Source organism: Grampus griseus (genome assembly GCF_964374135.1).
Source record: "Grampus griseus genome assembly, chromosome: 16".
NCBI lineage: Eukaryota > Metazoa > Chordata > Mammalia > Artiodactyla > Delphinidae > Grampus > Grampus griseus.
The window spans coordinates 27,476,594-27,497,333 of record NC_139010.1 but is presented as its reverse complement, the minus strand read 5'-3'; the positions used below and the strand labels follow the sequence as shown (position 1 = coordinate 27,497,333).

The window sequence follows — 20,740 nt, the reverse complement described above, 5'->3', positions numbered from 1 at the left end:
GAACAATCTAATGCCTCAAATTAGGTTATAAGCTTAGCACAGAGTTCAGAATTCCAAATCTTGTAATTAACAGTGGGTCATACTTTGTCCCAGGGCTGCTATAAATTATTCTCTGATATCTCCCTGAAGTACTCTATCACGGATTAACGTATTTTGGGGATTGTGTAGAGAAAATAAGGCTATAATGATATTTAAAGCTGGAAATTTGGTACTATCTAAACCACAGAGTGTGTGGCTGAAGTAGTTTAGGTGATCTGTGTGAGTTAGGAAGCCTTTTGTGATAAGATTAGCAGCTAGGAGACTGCTGACTATAATCTACACCAACCCATGGGCCTTATGTAGTGTCCTCTACAAATAGTAAAGTCTTTGTTAATTCCCTGATTCTCTTCTCCATCTCTTTTTTACTGTTGTAATCTTGGGCAACTTATGTAAATTCTTTGAGCTTTAGGTTTTTCATTTGAAAAATAATACCTGCCTTATAAAATATTAAATCAGATTTGTATGTAAAAAGTATATAAATGTTTCAGTTAAAATGATAATTCAGTTATAAATTTACTGAACGTCTATTATGAAATAAACACTGTGCCAGTGGTCTGACTCCAAGAACACACCATCTAAGAATGTGACTGGATCAAACTTAAAAGAGAGTGAGTTTGGGGATTTGATTGGATTGTTGTTTCCATGGCTCTTCTGCCACTTTTTTCCACTGCCATGGCAGCACTGAATCCAGCACAAAGCTAAGGCTGAGAGGTTCAGCTGTATATTCTAAGCAGTTTGACATTTTATGTCCTGCCTTGTGTGAACTCTGAGACGGAATGTCATTTATTTTCAGGAAGTCTGTGAGAGGGTTTCTGTCTGCTCTTTAGCTTCATGAAGGTGATTTTAATATTTAGGAGAAAATTATAGAAATGCAAATTTCAAGCAAGGGCTTTTATTTGATGTCTGTGAAAAGAAATTGATCACCAAGTCAACTGAAGTCCCCTCACATAGCATATTCAGCTTTGAGAACTTTTATTCGTAATTGAATTGATGTTTCACAGGAATAAAAGTAATTTTATTCATCATTCCTATCTCTTATAGGGTTTTAGTGCTTTCTAAAAGGATTTCATTAAAAAAGACTTAACAAAAAATTCATTGGGGGCTTCCCTGGTGGCGCAGTGGTTGAGAGTCCGCCTGCCGATGCAGGCAACACGGGTTCGTGCCCCGGTCTGGGAAGCTCCCACATGCTGCGGAGTGGCTAGGCCCGTGAGCCATGGCCGCTGAGCTTGCACGTCCAGAGCCTGTGCTCCGCAATGGGAGAGGCCACAACAGTGAGAGGTCCGCGTACCGCCAAAAAAAAAAGAAAAAAATTAATTGGGACTTCCCTGAAGGTCCACACTTCCACTGCAGGGGACGTGGGTTTGATCCCTGGTTGGGGAACTAAGATCCTACATGCCACATGGCGCAGCCAAAAATTAAAAAAAAAAAAAAAATTCATTAAGTTTAGGTCCAAGATCTCTTTTGTTGTTTCTTTACCCAGTTCTTGTCTTTTCATCTCTTTTATTTTCTTTAGAAAAATAGAGTAGAAAGATATGTGTTGAATTATGGATATGAAGTATAATTTTCATGCTTTTTCTGGTTGTTTCTGGTTCAGATTGGGCCCAAATGGAAGGATGTGGTGACCAAATGCATCAAGGGACATTATCAGCCTTTGCTGCTGCTTTATGCAGACCCCCAGGGTACCCCAGTGTCCACCCAGGACCTGCCCCCCCAAGTTGAGTTCCAGTCGTACAGTGGGACATGCTACGATAGTGAAGATTCAGGTGAGCAGCCTAGCTCTTTACTTCTCCCTCCCCACTCCAATGTGATGACTGGACAGTAGGGTCTCACAGTCATGAGCCTAGCACTTAACCTAGCTTGGAGAAAGAGGATTCATCAGAAATAAGAAAGAAGTGCCAACTCATGCTGAAGCCCAAGGTGTGTCAGGCTTTGTTTCCTTCAGTGTTTAGGAATATATTGTCTAGATCACCTGGCCCCGTTTCAAAAATGAGAATGAAATTATGTTCATTTCTCAAAATGAGAAGGAAATTATGTTCAAATTATGTTCAATTATGTTCATTTAGAAGGAACTTATGAGGTATTAAGTTTGTGAGGGAAACCTCACTATTTAACCTTCTAATATTGCTAAGATGACTCATTCTTACTAGCAATTTAACAGTGACTTGAGTTGTTAAGACCCAGAAAATGATATGAGTTACTACAAAGCTCGTCATTTTGTTTGGGATGAGAGATTTTTGTTTTAAAATGCCAAGTCTGGTAGCAATATTTCTTAGCTTATGAATCAGCTGTTCACTTCTAATTCAGTTATTTGGAACTTAAATCATGTTTTCCTGTAGAAACAGTTGCAGCTTTATTACTAAAGTCTCAGGCTATCCCTCAGAAACTCATCCTGTAATAGAAATACAACCCTAATGGTTTTGGCTTGATTCCTAAAAGGAGGAAAAAGTAATGTTCTTTTCCTCTTCTGGATCTAAGGCTGGCTGGCCCTGAGTATAATGAAAGAGAAGATACTTATCCTTGGAATCTTTTCCCCTCCCTTTTGTACCTCCCTCCTGTTTGGTATGTTCTTCCCACCCTTGTGCCCCACCCAGACCTGCTCTGCTGCTTCTCCCTTCAGTCAAACACCCATTTACACTGTTGTGCTTATCTCAGCTAGGTGTTCAGAGGAAAGTAGTCTAATTGAACTAATTCACACCAAAGTATAAATAACTGCCCCATAATGTCTCATAGATATTAAAAATGCTTTTAAATTTTTAAAAGTGACTTTTCTGGCAGTATAGGAGAAAAATTATGGGATAGGGAAACAAGGGATAGGGAAACAACAGGTTATGTGTGCCAGGTTGGCCTGGGACTTGCCATCTAAGTAGATCTTACTTTTCACAACTTTTTCCTTTCTTCTACTTTTCCCCCCTGTAGGTTTTCTAAAAGCCCCACAGTTTTTCACAATGGCAGGCAAAGGGAGGGCTTCAGCAAGGTAGGGGCAGGAGTGGGAGGAATTGTGTGTCTGGGTTATCTGAAGTTGGGTGTTGGGAAGAACGGCTCTGGTATATCCTTCTCACCCTTCCATTTAGGAAGTTCTTACCTTGTGAACCTTTGTTGCCATCCAGCTCTTCGCCCCCTCTCTATCACTGTCCTCTCTTTCCTCACCTTTGCATGTCTCCTCCTTCCCTCAGGGAGGGAGCCCTCCATCTCAAGTGATACTCGAACAGATTCCTCAACGGAGAGCTATCCCTACAAACACTCCCACCAGGAGTCTGTGGTCAGTCACTTCTCTTCTGATTCTCAGGGAACAGTCATCTATAATGTGGAGAACGATTCCATGTCTCAGAGCAGTCGGGACACAGGTAGGGACTTATACAGTGGACCCTGCTTGCCTGATTCAGTTCTGCATAGAGGGTCTCCCAAGAAAAAGAAACTGGGGCAAGTCAGAAATGTTTGTCATGCAAAGGGGGAAATGCACAGAACTTGGGTAATTGAGAAGGATGAAAGAAAGCAACTCACTTCTGAATGAATGATGATGTTCCCGTCAACAGCAGCCTATCAGTAAGGACAATTGTAATGTGATTATTTATTCTGAAATCTTTTTCTGAAGGCTTTTTTCCTGCTGTGCTCTTGATCCCTGTCATTCTCATAGTGCCCCATTAAACCTTGTGGTCTTGCACCTCATTTCCTTCTCATGCCAGGCTTTGTTTCAAAGCCCTGAAGGGTTTTGAGAGAAGGGGCATATTTATGGATGGGGAAACCTGCTCATCACCTTGCTGGGCTTCCTGAAGGACAGAGAAATAAAAGGATGGAAAGCTAGCCTGTTTGTTATTGTGAGTTCCATGCAGAGAACATTCTTGAATTGTTCTGTTAATCTACAGAAGATTGTGCCTGTGTTAGTGGAAGAAATCATTACAGGGCACAAAAGTAAGAACAGTAAGTGACTGACTGCTGAGATGAAAAGTTCATCACCTAAGGCATAGGACAGTGCCCATACTCTTAGAGACTTGGGAATTAGTGATCCCATGGCTTCAGATTGGTGGTTTACATCCTGTGCATGACCTTTAAAAAAAAAGAGAGAGAATTTCAAACATATTCAAAAGCATACAGAATAGTATACAGCCCCTTCATGTACCCATCACCTAGTTTCAATAATTATAACTCATGGTCAGTCTAGTTTTATCTGTACCTCTGCCCACTTCCCCTACTCATGGATTATTTTGAAGCAAATCCCAGACATTATATCACCTTTTCCATAAATATTTTAGTATATATCTCTAAAAGAATCATTTTTTAAATTAATAACTTCTTAACCAATGAGCATTCAAATATCCTATTATCTCATAAATGTCATATTTTTTAATGGTTGGTTTGTTTTTGACTCAGAATCCAAATGAGGTCTACACATTGTGATGGGTTAATAAGTCTTTTACATTTCCTTTAATCTGTAGGTTTTGCCTCTGTTTCTTCCTTTCTATTTATTGTTGAAGAACTAGGTAGTTTGTGCTGTAGTTTTCCCACATTTTAAGTTTTGCTGATTGTGTCTGTATGGTAAACTGTAGCGTGTTTCTCTCTCCTCTATATTTTTTATGAATTGGTAGTTGGATCTAGTGGTTTGGTTGGATTCATATTGGATTTCTTTTGATGACTATTGCATAGGTGACTACTGCAAAGTGTGATTTTTTTAGATTGTATTTCTGAAACTGTGAAACAGGGAGAAACCAAGTCACAGGATAAATAAGGAGAGTCAGGTTTATTTTAAGGGTTTGTGAATGGCTGGGGGTGGAGGAGCATGCCCATTGGATTTTACATTAGTGGATTTCGTTGTTCCAACTGATAAGTCTTTCTTATGGGCCCAGAGATAGCAAATGATTAGATAAAAGCAATAAGAGATTGCGTTGGTAATTGAAAATATGTAGCCATATCATTGCATATCATACCTGAATATGTACAAGGATTTTCATAACTAACATATGGAAGCAAATTTCTGTTAGCTCTCAGATGTTTGAGAACCCTAGGGGATTTCCTATAAGCCTATATTCCAATTTAATTCAGTTGCTTAATTCACCTTTGGCTTCTAGCAGCTTAGATGATTATATCCTTTAGAATCTGACCTTTGCTGTTGTCAGATCACACTTATACATTCACATACTGTGGGCGTGAAGTATGGCAAGTTACATAAAAGAGCCCAGATCTCCTGGGTTTCCCAGTGATTAGTATTGAGGAACTATGAAGTGTAATCTCTGGGCGAAGTCAAGTTTGGTAAAGCATGGGTTATGGCTGGGAATGAGAATTATTCAAAGTTCAGATGTCCTTTGGAATGATTCACATTTAAGGAACGTTTAGAACTGGGTCTTAAAGCCATATACGATCAGAGCTCTTGTGGGCAAAGGCTGGGGCACCTAGGATAATACCAGATGTAATAAAAATTAAACTTCACTCGGTATGTGTTGCTACCATGATATTCTTATATAATCTTTAAAACTTTTGCCTTTTAAAAACTACCAAGTAATGTGTCCTTCTGGGTCACTGGGAAGGATTATGAGTGGGATCGAGATTGGTAATTGCTCAGGAGACATTGTAAATTTGGAAGTTCCCACTAAATACTTGAGCTTTTCTGCCTTTATCTATTGAGAGATTCCTGCTACACTTAAATCACATAGTCTTGGCCTCTACAGCTTCCGATCCACTAAGTTTGTGGTACTGCCATGAATCCCAAAGGGAGAGTAGGTTCTCTAAAGGATGGAGGTCAGTCTCAGATACCAGCTTACCCCCATTTCCTTGTTTTTTTCAGGACACCTGACTGATAGTGAATGTAATCAGAAACTCCCATCCAAGAAAGGGTCACTGATAGAGCGCAAGAGGAGCTCTGGTCGGGTCAGAAGGAAAGGCGATGAGCTTCAGGCCTCAGGGTACCACAGTGAAGGCAAGCCCCCCTGCATAGTTTCTCTTTCTTTACTCACTCTGTCACACTCACACTCCAACTGTGGCTTCTCCTGTCTGCTCAAAGGCCTTTCATTCTTTTTTGACTCTGGGGTCTGGGTGCCCGTGATGACTTTAAACATTTACAGTTGTTTCATCCTTTGTGTTTTTAGGAGAAACACTGAAAGAGAAGCAGGCTCCTAGGAATGCCTCCAAATCATCCAGCAGCACCAACAGGCTAAGGGATTTTAAAGAGACAGTCAGCAATATTATCCATAACAGACCATCCCTGGTTTCTCAGACCAACCTAGGATCTCCCTGTGGGGGGAGGGGAGGAGACCAGACTGACAAAAAACCTCCTCGGAACCTGCCTTTACACTCTCGTGACTGGGAAGTAGAGAGTACCAGCAGTGAGTCAAAATCCAGTTCTTCTAGCAAGTATCGTCCAACATGGAGACCCAAACGGGAGTCTCTCAATATTGACAGTATCTTTAGTAAGGAAAAAAGGAAGCACGCTGGCTATACGCAGCTTAGCCCCTTTTCTGAGGATTCAGGTAAGGAGATAATTAGGGAAGAATTGAGCTTTTGAATAAAGTTGATTTTTGTATTTTTAAAAAAACCTGGGTTTTCTGGTAGACTTGGCAAGGTGCATTTTTACCTTGAAGGGTAAAAATTTTACCCTCATGGGTCGCCTTTTGGGGATATGAGTTCAGTGAATGAGTAGCTAGAGGGAAGGGTTAGTTATATCTTGATTTGAGGCAGATGCTAAATCTACCTCCTTTTCCATACTTGTTCTTTCATTGAGATAGCTAAAGAATTTACACCAGACGAATTAAGCAAGCCACCTGCTTACGACATTAAGACTGGCGGACCAAGACCCCAGTACAAGATCTGGGGCCCATTACGGCCAGGCTGTCACCTTTTAGAGCAGCACCCTCGCCTAATCCAGCGAATGGAATCTGGCTATGAGAGCAGTGAGAGGAACAGCAGCAGCCCTGTCAGCCTGGATGCAGCCCTGCCTGAGAGCTCGAATGTCTGCAGGTATTGTTTGGCCTTTGAATTGCTACATTGTCCCTTGCAGAAATGTGAGCCAGCAAGAGGCTTTTAAACTCAGACAAGTGAAGAGATGGACTTTATTACCATCTTGTGGGCAAGCAAAATGTGCTCGATCAACTTTCTATGGCAACAGTACCCTCTGCTGGGAGAAGCAGCAAAGACATTTGAGAAAGGAGAGGCAACTTTTAAAGTATTATATATAAAATAATTGTTTAGTAAATAACTTTTTTTTTTTTTTGCGGTACGTGGGCCTGTCACTGTTGTGGCCTCTCCCGTTGCGGAGCACAGGCTCCGGACGCGCAGGCTCAGCGGCCATGGCTCACGGGCCCAGCCACTCCGCGGCATGTGGGATCTTCCCGGACCGGGGCACGAACCCGCGTCCCCTGCATTGGCAGGCGGACTCCCAACCACTGCGCCACCAGGGAAGCCCAGTAAATAACTTTTATTGAAAGAATGAGTTAGTGAACCAAAACTTACATAGTTATACAATCAGAGAGAAAACCCAATTTTTATTTATTCTTGCCTTTTATATTAGACTTTTTTATTTAAGATCACTGGGGATTCTGTGTCTTACGAAGCCAGTGATATTCATAATTCCATAAGATAATGATGACAGTTTAATAGTGGTCATTGCACCCTGTCCATAGGGCCCATTTGCTTTATAACTTTCAGATCTCCATATATTGTTTTTACTGAGTTGCCTCAGAGACAAGTTTCCTAACAGTTTATAGCTTTGAAAGGAGTGATATCTTCTGTAAGAGTGATAACTGTATCCTCATACTTTCCCACTGCTCTTCCCTGACATCAGACCCTGTTTAGTTTTACACATGAGAAGATGCTACAAAAGTATAAGAAAGAGGAAGCCAATCCATATGAGAGCATTTGTTTATTAATTCATTAAATAAGTTTTGTGCCAGACACTTCTAGATGTACAAAATGTGAATGAGGTGAGATAAGATGGGGGAACGAGTCGGTATTTCAATTTTCAGAAGTAGTTTTGCAGGTATTTTAATTATATTAGTTCGATGTTTGGGGTTTTTCTTGTAGTTTTTGGAGGGAATTTAGTCCTAGGAATGTTGCTAGTTATCTGCCTTCTGATGCTTTCACTAGACTGGTTTCTGTTTTGAAGGGATACAAGTGCTAAGAGATCAGCTGGGTTGGCCCCTTCCTGGCGTCACATCCCAAAGTCTCACAGTAGTAGCATCCTGGAGGCAGACTCCACAGTATCCAGGAGTGGCTGGACAAAGAATCAGCCCCTCTCAGGTAAGCGCAAGGACGTTGGATTTGGAGAACTGGATTTTACTGCCAGTTCTATTTGGGAAACAGCCTAACCTGAGCACATTTGAAATTAGAGGACAATTGTACTTTGTTCCATCAGAATGTAAATGTGAAGACGTTTGATCTGCTCCATCTCTGGATTTATCTTTTTTTTTGTTGTTGTTCTCTATCATGGCTTGCCTGCTTGCTCCTTTCCACCTTGGAGAGAGCCCTGGAGGGAGCAAGAAGGAACAGAAATATGGTGAACAGTATCAGTAGCACCTGCTTTCTTCAGAAGAATAACTCCTAGGGCTTTCCTTGGTATAGAGGCATTCTTGTGGGAATGGATTTTTTATTGTTTAGTATTATGAATTGAGATAACAAAGGGGACATGTAGGCTATGGGCAAAACTGGGAAATAAGCAGGTCAGAACTCCCCTTGCCCCTGCCTCTATATCCTGTCTAGTATCCCTGCTTTGTTTTTCCTTCTTGAATGTGCCTGTCCCTCCTTCTCAAAACAAGCTTTAAAGGAATGATCTAACTCTTTTACACTAGATGAATGTGACTGAGAATAGTTTAAAGTATGCTTTCTCTAAGAGAAACTAGCATTTTAACAAGTCAAAGCCTGAAGATAAAGGGATATTGGAATTTCAGGTATGAGACACCAAGCATAGACATTTGAGGTAGTCATAGGTTTTATATCCTTTTTACATTCTTCTCACAGCACACATATATACTTACAGTGCGTATTCAAATAAGTAAAATAAATCCTTTACTTACTCACAGCTGAAAATTGAGGTAGTAACTATGTAGTCTCCCGAACATGGAGACTTTTTGTGATGCTTGAAGGAAGGTGGTGAGTATTCAGTATTGTTTAGTTGGCTGAGGAGTTCTGGGGTCCATTCGTCTAACTTAGAAATCAACCTTCTCTGAAAGATGTGTTTCATCCCTTTTTTTCCTGTATGTTAGATCAGTTGGGAGTAGGGTGTGTGGGCAGAAACCTAACTATGGTCTGGTTTAATGAGCTTCTGAATATAGATATGTGGCCAGCTCACTAGGGAGACCAGGACAGAATATTATGTGCCAACCTGTAGAGATGACACCAGGAACATTACTAGTCTGACCACCAGTTCTCTTAATGGCCACTGAAAGTTCTTAAGGGTGGCTGGAAGGGTGATATGCAGCAGAAATAAAAAGGCATGAACACTTTTAGGTGTGAGTGCCATAGGTTGCTAACATCTGGCAGAGCAGAACAATGCCTGTAGAAGCAGATATCTCTGAAATCCTGGGCTAGAGTAGGTTATAGTGAGAAATCCATGGAAGAGATTCATTCTTCCTAATGAAATTATAGGTTTGGTTTATTTCCCACATTTTAATTTATCTCATATTGACTAACATTGCTTTGAGAAACTTGTGCTCTTCCATGAGCCTGTTCCCCCTTCTCTTTCCTTCGACAGCCAATAGTTTTTCAGCACACTAAAGACTGAGTCTCATGATTTCACTGATAGCCCTAATTCTAGATTAGCTGGATAGAATTCACCAACTGGATTCCTCAACTGGTAAAAGATATTTGGCAAGGAGTTAGAATAAATTCCTCACACACCAAACACCCCACCATCCTCTTTGTATAGTAAACCCTATTTTTTTTATCTGGTGACACTGACCACCCTTTTAAAACATTACAGAAGTAAATGTTAGCCCAACAATTCAGTAACTTGCCCATTGCCTCTTCAAACTGAAGGAACCACTGTTATCATTATGGCATGTATCTTCCTACATCTCTTTCTGTGCTTTCTATTCTATGTACAAGTACATAGATAAGTTTTTTTATTTATACATCTTTATTGGGGTATAATTGCTTCACAATGCTGTGTTAGTTTCTGTTGTACAACAAAGTGAATCAGCCATATGCATACATATATCCCCATATCCCCTCCCTTTTGAGCCTCCCTCCCACCCTCCCTATCCTACCTCTCTAGGTCATCGCAAATCACCGAGTTGATTTCCCTGTGCTATGCTGCTGCTTCCCACTAGCTGTCTATTTTACATTTGGTAGTGTATATATGTCCATGCCACTCTCTCACTTCGTCCCAGCTTACCCTTCCCCCTCCCTATATCCTCAAGTCCATTCTGTAGTAGGTCTGCGTCTTTATTCCTGTCCTGCTACTAGGTTCATCAGTACCATTTTTTTAGATTCCATATACATGCGTTCACATATGGTATTTGTTTTTCTCTTTCTGACTTACTTCACTCTGTATGACAAACTCTAGGTCCATCCACCTCGCTACAAATAATTCAATTTCGTTTCTTTCTATGGCAGCGTAATATTCCATTGTATATATGTGTCACATCTTCTTTATCCATTCATCTGTCAATGGACATTTAGGTTGCTTCCATGTCCTGACTGTAGTAAATAGTGCTGCAGTGAACTTTGTGGTACATGTCTCTTTTTGAATTATGGTTTTCTCAGGGTATATGCCCAGTAGTGGGATTGCTGGGTCATATGATAGTTCTATTTTTAGTTTTTTTAAGGAACCTCCATACTGTTCTCCATAGTGGCTGTATCAATTTGCATTTCCACCAACAGTGCAGGAGGGTTCCCTTTTCACCACACCCTCCTCTCCAGCTTTATTGTTTCTCTCTCTCTTTCTCTCTCTCTCTCTCTCTATATATATATATTTATTTTATTTTATTTTTTTTTGCGGTATGCAGGCCTCTCACTGTTGTGGCCTCTCCCGTTGCGGAGCACAGACTCCGGACGCGCAGGCTCAGCGGCCATGGCTCACGGGCCCAGCCGCTCTGCGGCATGTGGGATCTTCCCAGACAGGGGCACGAACCCGTGTCCCCTGCTTCGGCAGGCGGACTCTCAACCACTGCGCCACCAGGGAAGCCCTCTATATTTTTTGATAATGGCCATTCTGACTGGTATGAGGTGATATCTCATTGTAGTTTTGATTTGCATTTCTCTAATAATTAGTGATGTTGAGCATCTTTTCATGTGCCTCTCAGCCATCTGTATGTCTCCTTTGGTGAAATGTCTGTTTAGGTCTTCTGCGCATTTTTAATTGGGTTGTTTGTTTTTTTGATATTGATCTCCATGAGCTGTTTGTATATTTTGGAGATTAATCCTTTGTCAGTTGCTTTGTTTGCAAATATTTTCTCCCATTCTGAGGGTTGACTTTTCATCTTGTTTATGGTTCCCTTTGCTGTGCAAAAGCTTTTAAGTTTCATTAGGTCCCATTTGTTTGTTTTTGGTTTCATTACTCTAGGAGGTCGGTCAAAAAAGATCTTGCTGTGGTTCATGTCAAAGAGTGTTTTTCCTGTGTTTTCCTGTAAGAGTTTTATAGTGTCTGGTCTTACATTTAGGTCTTTAATCCATTTGGAGTTTATTTTTGTGTATGGTGTTAGGTAGTGTTCTAATTCCATTTGTTTACATATAGCTGTCCAGTTTTCCCAGCACCACTTATTGAAGAGGCTGTCTTTTCTTCATTGTATTTTCTTGCCTCCTTTGTCATAAATTAGGTGACCACATGTGCGTGGGTTTATCTCTGGGCTTTGTATGCTGTTCCATTGATCTGTATTTCTGTTTTTGTGCCAGTACCATACCATCTTGATTACTGTAGCTTTGTAGAATAGTTTGAAGTCAAGGAGCCTGATTCCTCCAACTCCATTTTTCTTTCTCAAGATTGCTTTATCTATTCAGGGTCTTTTGTGCTTCCATACAAATTGTGCAATTTTTTGTTCTAGTTCTGTGAAAAATGCCATTGTAGTTTGATAGAGATTGCATTGAATCTGTAGATTGCTTTGGGTAGTATAGTCATTTTCACTATGTTAATTCTTCCAATCCAAGAACATGGTGTATTTCTCCATTGGTTTATGTCATCTTTGATTTCTTTCATCAGTGTTTTATAGTTTTCTGCATACAGGTCTTTTGCCTCCTTAGGTAGGTTTATACCTAGTTATTTTATTGTTTTTGTTGCAGTGGTAAATGGGATTGTTTCCTTAATTTCTCTTTCTGATTTTTCGTTGTTAGTGTATAGGAATGCCAGAGATTTCTGTGCATTAATTTTGTATCCTGCAACCTTACCAAATTCACTGATTAGTTCTAGTAGTTTTCCGGTGTCATCTTTAGGGTTTTCTATGTATAGTATCATGTCATCTGCAAACAGTGACAGCTTTACTTCTTCTTTTCCAATTTGTATTCCTTTTATTTCTTTTTCTTCTCTGATTGCTGTGGCTAGGACTTCCAAAACTATGTTGAATAAGAGTGGTAAGAGTGGACATCCTTGTCTTGTTTCTGATCTTAGTGGAAATGAGTATGATGTTTGCTGTGGGTTTGTCATATATGGCCTTTATTATGTTGAGGTAGTTTCCCTCTATGCCCATTTTCTGGGGAGTTTTTATCATAAATGGGTATTGAATTTTGTAAAAAGCTTTTTCTGCATCTATTGAGATGATCATATGGTTTTTATTCCTTAATTTGTTAATATGGTGTATCACATTGAATGATTTGCGTATATTGAAGAATCCTTGCATTCCTGGGATAAATTCCACTTGATCATGGTTGATGATCATTTTAATATGTTGTTGGATTCTGTTTGCTAGTATTTTGTTCAGTATTTTTGCATCTATGTTCATCAGTGATATTGGTCTATAATTTTCTTTTATTGTGATATCTTTTTCTGGTTTTGGTATCAGGGTGATGGTGGCTTTGTAGAACGAATTTGGGAGTGTTCCTCCCTCTGCAGTTGTTTGGAAGAGTTTGAGAAGGATGGGTATTAGCTCTCCTCTAAATGTTTGATAGAATTCACCTGTGAAGACATCTGGTCCTGGACTTTTGTTTGTTGGAAGATTTTTAATTACAGTTTCAATTTCATTACTTGTGATAGGTCTGTTTATATTTTCTAATTCTTCTTGGTTCAGTCTGGAAAATTGTACCTTTCCAAGAATTTGTCCATTTCTTCATGGTTGTCCATTTTATTGGCATATAGTTGTTTGTAGTAGTCTCTTATAATCCTTTGTATTTCTGTGGTGTCAAGTTGTGATTTCTCCTTTTTCATTTCTAATTTTATTGATCTGCATCCTTTCCCTTTTTTCTTGATGAGTCTGGCTAATGGTGTATCAATTTTATCTTCTCAAAGAACCAACTTTTAGTTTTATTGATCTTTGCTATTGTTTTCTTCATCTCTATTTCATTTATTTCTTCTCTGATCTTTATGATTTCCTTCCTTCTACTGACTTTGGGTTTTCTTTGTTCTTCTTTCTCTAGTTGCTTTAGGTGTAGGGTTAGATTGTTTATTTGAGATTTTTCTTGTTTCGTGAGGTGAGATTGAATTGCTGTAAACTTCCCTCTTAGAACTGCTTTTGCTGTATCCCATAGGTTTTGGGTTATTGTGTTTTCATTGTCATTTGTTTCTATGTATTTTTAATTTCTTCTTTGATTCTTCAGTGATCTCTTGGTTATTTAGTAGCACGCTGTTTAGCCTCCATGTATTTGTGTTTTTTACAGTTTTTTTCTGTAATTGATTTCCAATCTCATAGCATTGTGGTCAAAAAAGATGCTTGGTACAATTTCAGTTTTCTTAAATTTTCCGAGGCTTGATTTGTGACCCAAGATGTGACCTATCCTGGAGAATGTTCAGTGTGCACTTGAGAAGAAAGTGTATTCTTCCACTTTCAGGTGGAATTTTCTATAAATATCAATTAAATCTATCTGGTCTATTGTGTCATTTAAAGCTTGTGTTTCCTTATTTATTTTCTGTTTGGATGATCTGTCCATTGGTGTAAGTGGGGTGTTAAAGTCCCCTACTATTATTGTGTTACTGTCGATTTCCCCATTCATGGTTGTTAGCATTTGCCTTTTGTATTGAGGTGCTCCTATGTTGGGTGCATAAACATTTATAATTGTTATATCTTCTTCTTGGATTGATCCCTTGATCATTATGTAGTGTCCTTCCTTATCTCTTGTAACAGTCTTTCTTTTAAAGTCTATTTTATCTGATACAAGTATTGCTACTCTAGCTTTCTTTTGATTTCCATTTGCATGGAATATCTTTTTCCATCCCTTCACTTTTAGTCTGTATGTGTCCCTGAGTCTGAAGTGGGTCTCTTGTAGACAGCTCATAATGGGTCTTGTTTTTGTATCCATTCATCCAGTCTGTGTCTTTTGGTGGGGGCATTTAATCCATTTACATTGAAGGTTATTATCGATATGTATGTTCCTATTACCATTTTCTTAATTGTTTTGAGTTTGTTTTATGGGTCTTTTTCTTCTCTTGTGTTTCCTGCCTAGAGAAGTTTCCTTTAGCATTTGTTGTAAAGCTGGTTTGGTGGTGCTGAATTCTCTTGGCTTTTGGTTGTCTGAAAAGCTTTTGATTTCTCCCTTGAATCTGAATGAGATCCTTGCTGGGTAATCTTGGTTGTAGGTTATTCTCTTTTATCACTTTAAGTACATCCTGCCACTCCCTTCTGGCCTGCAGAGTTTCTGCTGAAAAATCAGCTGAAAAATCCCTTATGGGGATTCCTTTGTATGTTATTTTTTGCTTTTCCCTTTCTGCTTTTAATATTTTTTCTTTGCATTTAGTTTTTGTTAGTTTGATTAATATGTGTCTTGGTGTGGTTCTCCTAGGGTTTATCTTGTATGTGACTCTCTGCAGTTCCTGGACTTCAGTGACTATTTCCTTTCCCATGTTAGGGAAGTTTTCCACTATAATCTCTTCAAAAATATTTTCTCAGACCCTTCTTTTTCTTCTGGGACCCCTACAATTCGAATGTTGGTACATTAAGTGTTGCGCCAGATGTCTCTGAGATTGTCTTCAATTCTTTTCATTCTTTTTCCTTTATTCTGCTCCTCAGCAGTTATTTCCACCATTCTGTCTTCCAGCTCACTTACTCGTTCTTCTGCCTCAGTTATTCTGTTATTGATTCCTTCTAGTGTATTTTTCATTTCACTTATTGTGTTGTTCACCTCTGTTTGTTTGTTCTTTAGTTCTTCTAGGTCTTTGTTAAATATTTCTTGTATTTTCTCAATCTGTACCTCCATTCTATTTCTGAGATTCTGGATCACTTTACTATCATTACTCTGAATTTTTTTTCAGATAGATTGCCTATTTCCTCTTCATTTATTTGGTCTTGTAGGTTTTTACCTTGCTCCTTCATCTATGACATATTTTTTTGCTGGCTAATTTTTTTTTTTTTATGAGTGGGATTGTGTTTCTGTCTTACTGGTTTTTTGGCCTGAGGCTTCCAGCCCTGAAGTTTGTGGGCTCTTGGGTAGATCTGGGTCTTGGTGCTGAGTTGAGGACCTCTGGGAGACCTCACTCCGATGAATATTCTCTGGGGTCTGAGGTTCTCTGTTAGTCCAGTGGTTCGGATTTGGAGTTTCCACCACAGGAGCTTGGGCCCAGCCCCCGGTTTGTGAACCATGATGCCGCAAACCGTGTGGGGTGGCAAAAAATAAAACAGAACAATAACAAAGAGTAAAAATAAAATTAGACTAGGAAACTAACAGATATGTTAGAAATAAAATGAAAATAAAAATATAGATGAAACAACAACCAGAAGGTAAAACAGAACCACAATAGTAAAAAAGAGGAGGGGAAAAAAGAAAAAAAAAGGCAGAAAAGGCCTTGGCTGTGGGGGCAGGGCTTAGGCACGGGTGGGGTTTAGGTGGTGGGCGAGGCCTGTGCTTAGGACGCACAGGGCTGGAAAAGGCCATGGGGGGGTAGGACTTAGGCTCAACATAACAGTAGGGGTCCAGGCGTGCCTCTGGTTTTGGTGGGTGGGGGACCCAGCCTGGGAGCCAGCAGGCTTCCCAGCCCAAGTGGGCAGGGCACACTCCCTCTGTGACTCTCCTGTTCCTCCGTCCTGGAGGGCCCCTCCATCCCGCCTGCCTCTTCTGTTCTCCTCCAGCCTCCCTCATATGCCCCCAGAACCAGTGTAGTAGAAGGGGCCTTTCGAGGGTGTAGGACCGGGCCTGAGAGCTGGGCAAGCTTCCCGGGCCAATTGGGCAGGGGAAACACCAGGCATGCTCCCCCTGATCTGAGCCCCCGAGGCTCCCTCCAGACACGGGAACCCCTCCCTGCTCCCAGCCACCCCTTGGGGGCACAGGTCCTGTCCTGCCTCCACTTCTCCTCCCCCCTTAGTCCCCCAATGTCCTACCGGGTCGCTTGGGGGTTCCTCCTGTCTCCCTGGGCATCGAGGTCCCCCACCAGCATCTGGCAGCTGCCCTAGTTGTCCATAGGTAAGTTTATTACTAGCATTTAAAAATAAATAAAAGGGAGTCATACTATAGATACTATTCTGTCACTTGATTTTTCACTTAATATATCATGGACATCCTTTTAGATCTGTTTGGTTCCATCTGTGAACACTGAAAAAATTAAATTTTTACTACTATCAATATTTTCCAAACTCATTAAAAAGGTGGTGGAAATTAAGAGGGAGAAATTGACTTGTTTGAAGCTTCCTGGTGAGTCACTGGTAGCACATGGTAGAGAATGCTCTCTAGTAGTTAAAAGCACAGATTATGAATTTAACCTATTTGACTTTAATTCAGCTTTACCGTTTGCCATTTTTGTTACCTTGGGTAAGTTATTTATCATCTTTGTGACTCAGTTTCTTCATTCTTAAAATGTGGGCAGTAATAGTATCTACCTCACATATTATTCTGAGAATTAAATAACATATGTAAAAGTGCTTACAGCTATGCCTGTCACGTAGTAAATACTCAACAAATGTTAGTTGTCATGATGTTATTGTTGTTATAATGCACCCAATAAATATTATTATTATTCATGGCCTAGGTATCATCCTGAATCTGAAATGGAAAGCACTATGCAGATATGAACTCCAGACTGAAGCCAAGAGTTCCAAAGGAAAAGCAGTGCTGTGGCCATAAATACAGCAAGTGCTTAGTCTTGGTTATGGAAATGTGGCGACTTCTCTTCTCCCTTGCTTTTATTCCAGGTGGGGAGATATCTTCCAAAACTGAACTGGATGAATTGCAGGAAGAGGTGGCCAGAAGGGCCCAGGAACAGGAACTTCAAAGGAAACGAGAGAAGGAATTAGAGGCAGCTAAAGGGTTTAACCCTCATCCCAGCCGCTTCATGGACTTAGATGAACTGCAGAATCAGGGTAATTGTTGTGAGCATTAGGTTGTGGGTGATGGGGACAGAGAAAGCTGGGAGGAAAAAAGTACTCAAGCTCATAAATTCTGTCTTCTCTTTAGCCAAGTTATATTTTATCTTAATTCAGCCATTTCAGTGAGAGCTAGTTAAAGTAGGAGGTGACAGGCCTATTGGTTAGAGACAGGCACTGATTTGGGGCCCATTTATTAAAAGCTTGTAGATTGAAGATAGTATATTGTTCATGAAAAATATTTCTGATGAACAGCTATATAAGATGTAAATTAAACTACTCAATTCAGAAACAGCAGAAAAAGGCAGTGAGTGAGCCACACTGACAGTGAGGGGAATTCTTCTCGCTCAGCAGAAATATGCCCTTGAGATTTCCTACCTGGAGCTTCAGGGAAGTGGATCTACCAAACAGGTTCTAAGAACACAGAGTCTGATTTCCTTTTGATCCTCTGATGATTCATATCCCAATCTCACACGATTTTCATGGACTTTATTTCAGCTTCTCCAGCTGCCCCACATTAGTTACTTTTTCTCCCTTCAATTGCTTTAGGACATCACTTTGTACCAGCAGAGACTAGCCTTCAAAATAAGAGTTCAAAAAGGCTGAGATATCTATTTTAAATAGGCCCTGAAACCTATATCTGTGTTTTTCTATGAAATGAGTTGATTATTCAGAACCTCCAGATGCAACAAATTGTGCTAAAGTAGTGTAAAGAATAGGAGCCGATGCTGTTTTGGGTGGCTGCTTTCTTTTGATCACTTCTTTCTTCTTATCAACACTTAGGAAAACTTCCTGGGCTTATTTGGGGGCTACTTTTCTCTTCTAATCCTACTGTCTTTTGATTCAAGGCAGTTGTTGCTTTATACTTTCCAAGGCATTGTTTTTTGTCTCCAAATTAGTTTACCATTCCTAATTTCTTAGATGTCCCTATGTTTCGATAGTTTTTTCTTCCTTTTTGTCCTTAAGCTATATCACATTGGTGTCTCAGGTTCATATTGCTTCTGAAAGAGGGGTCTTGTCATCTTCCTCCCTTGCCTTTCTCCCCGCTCTGTCAGTTGGGTAGTACCTTAGAGTTGAGAGTGGATCCCTCTGGCTGTATTTCATTGTCAGTTCTCCATACACTTTGGTTTAGAGCAAGGAATGGAGTGCTAAGATTCTAGAGGATAAGAATTAAAATTTAGTACAATCATTGACCAACTATATAGTTTGCCTATATCTCTGTAGAGAACTTTTTTTGTTTTAATTGCTCTAGCCACCACCTCTGATTATAAAGGTTGTATAGATTCAATTGATTTCAGATATAGTGAGAAAACTTCAGGCCTGAGTACCCCCTACCCCAGGGACCATACCTCTAGCAGTGGAGTAGAACCCAAATGTCAAGATCTTCAGAACCAACTTGTTACTTCTACTTCCTTCTCATTGTTCTCCGAAGCTATTGGTGAATTAGGGAGTGAATGTTAGGGGTATGGAAGAGCTTTTCTTACCATGTACAGCTGGAGGTTAATGGAGGATAGGTGCATTATGGGAGAAATGATTTTTTTTTTCCTGTGAGCTTGTGAAAACTCACCATTAATCCCATTGTAGGTGAACTTGGGTTACAGGTTACTACTAATTTATGGTTATGAGTGAGTAAAAGGCAAGGGGATATATAAACTTGAGAATTCTTTTACAAAAGTTGCCCTTACAGTACTTTCTTGCTTTTCATGTGGCGCTGTCCCTAGACTGTCCTGCACCTGCTTTGGCACACATTCACTTTCAGGGGAGGAAGCAACATCTTATGCTCACTGCAAGGGAAGGTGACTTTTTTACAGTAGGTTTGGTGAGCAAGGGCATGATAGAAGTAAATACTTAGCAGTGCTGATGAAAGGTATGTGTGTGCAAACCAAGAACAAGGGCATTTCCACTGGCCTGGTAGATACATTGAAGTTAGGAACCGTAGAACACCTGTGCCCAAGAGGGGTATTGATTTTCCAGGTGCAGGTGGTACAAAGAAAACTATGAATTATGTAGGAAAGAAGTGTTACAGATGGCTTTTCACAGAGTACTGAAGCCACTTTTGCCTTAACACAGCAGTGGAGGTCTTGGTGGAGATCTGGGGCGTTGAACACAGGTTGCCAAGATGTATCTTGTTGCACTGTAGAGAAGCACGTCAGTTCCAGGCATAAGAACCCACCCTTCTATTATAGACAGTACTTTGTTCTTTCCTTGAGGGCCTCCCTTAGAGGTCTTGGAGTTGGAATATGTGGTGGACAATGACATGCCCCTCTTTCATGGCTTTGGTAAAGTCTCAGCTAAGGCAAAAATGGATGTCCTACGTGTTTCAGAGAATTCTTAATAGTAATGGTCAGTTGGAGTAAGGGTGGACCAGAGGCTCAGCAGCAATGATCTATGTGCACTGAAGGGAAAAAACAGCACATAGGAAAAGTTGGAACAGATTGTTATGAAAATGAAAAGTGCTGGCCCTTTCAGGGAGGAGTGACGGCTTTGAGAGGTCCCTACAAGAGGCAGATTCAGTGTTTGAAGAGTCGCTGCATCTGGAACAGAAGGGAGACTGTGCTGCCGCTTTGGCTCTCTGTAACGAAGCTATCTGTAAGTAACTTTAACCGCTATGGCTATGGCACTTTTCACTAACTTCACAATAGGTATTATTAGTGTCGTCACTCAGATAGGATAAAAACAGCTTTTAAGTCTCCTCACTGTCACTCCCCCAAACTGAGGCACTTTAGCTATCTTTTGCCCTTCAGATTTCTAAATGTGCTAGGCGTTGTCACTGTGGCCTATGGTTATTTACTGGGAAAACCTCAGCAGAAGTCTACAAATGAACTATCCAGCCAGACCTACCTTCTAATCCCAAAATAAAGTTAGATCTCAGATGTGAGGTTAGTCTGCTCTTTCTCTAGTTACTGACTAGTGAGGTGGAGCTTAGGGCAGGAAGAAATGAATAAATTGACTGTGACTTCCCAGGCCTGTGACTTTGTGTTGCATATTTGATTTTTTATGTTTCTCCCCTGCCTTCCTGTTATGCTGCACCATAAGGTTACAGCAAGGGACTAAGGCTTAGAATTTGTATCTGGTTCTTTAATGTGACCCACAAGAAACTGTGTTCTATAAAGACAGATGCAGGTTTGGATCTTATTTCTGCTGTTGGCCATCAGGAAGGGGGAGATGGGAGCAGAGAATGGAGACCAGAGTCGGACAGGTCAGTTGCAAAGGACAATGAGAGTGGCAACGTCTAAGATGGAAGCACCAGTTTATCTTCCTGACTCATTTTAGTTTAGCTTTTTGTTTGTTTTTTAAATTTGAATTAACCTGTTTGGCCTCCATGGCTTCCATGAATGTTCCTTATA

The 20,740-nt window shown here is 40.3% G+C and overlaps 1 protein-coding gene across 16 annotated transcripts in view; it reads left to right on the top strand.

Moving 5' to 3' along the window:
* USP54 (ubiquitin specific peptidase 54) overlaps positions 1-20,740 on the top strand; it is a 149,257-nt gene that overhangs the window by 108,567 nt on the left and 19,950 nt on the right. For 11 of the 16 annotated variants that reach the window (XM_082673120.1, XM_082673119.1, XM_082673123.1 and 8 more), the window contains 8 exons: positions 1,634-1,802; positions 3,213-3,383; positions 5,816-5,947; positions 6,117-6,497; positions 6,753-6,984; positions 8,129-8,262; positions 17,223-17,390; positions 19,863-19,982. In XM_082673120.1, coding sequence (XP_082529246.1) covers positions 1,634-1,802; positions 3,213-3,383; positions 5,816-5,947; positions 6,117-6,497; positions 6,753-6,984; positions 8,129-8,262; positions 17,223-17,390; positions 19,863-19,982 — 1,507 coding nt within the window. The remainder of the gene's footprint in view (positions 1-1,633; positions 1,803-3,212; positions 3,384-5,815; positions 5,948-6,116; positions 6,498-6,752; positions 6,985-8,128; positions 8,263-17,222; positions 17,391-19,862; positions 19,983-20,740) is intronic. The other 5 variants (XM_082673114.1, XM_082673113.1, XM_082673125.1 and 2 more) reach the window with 1 other exon arrangement.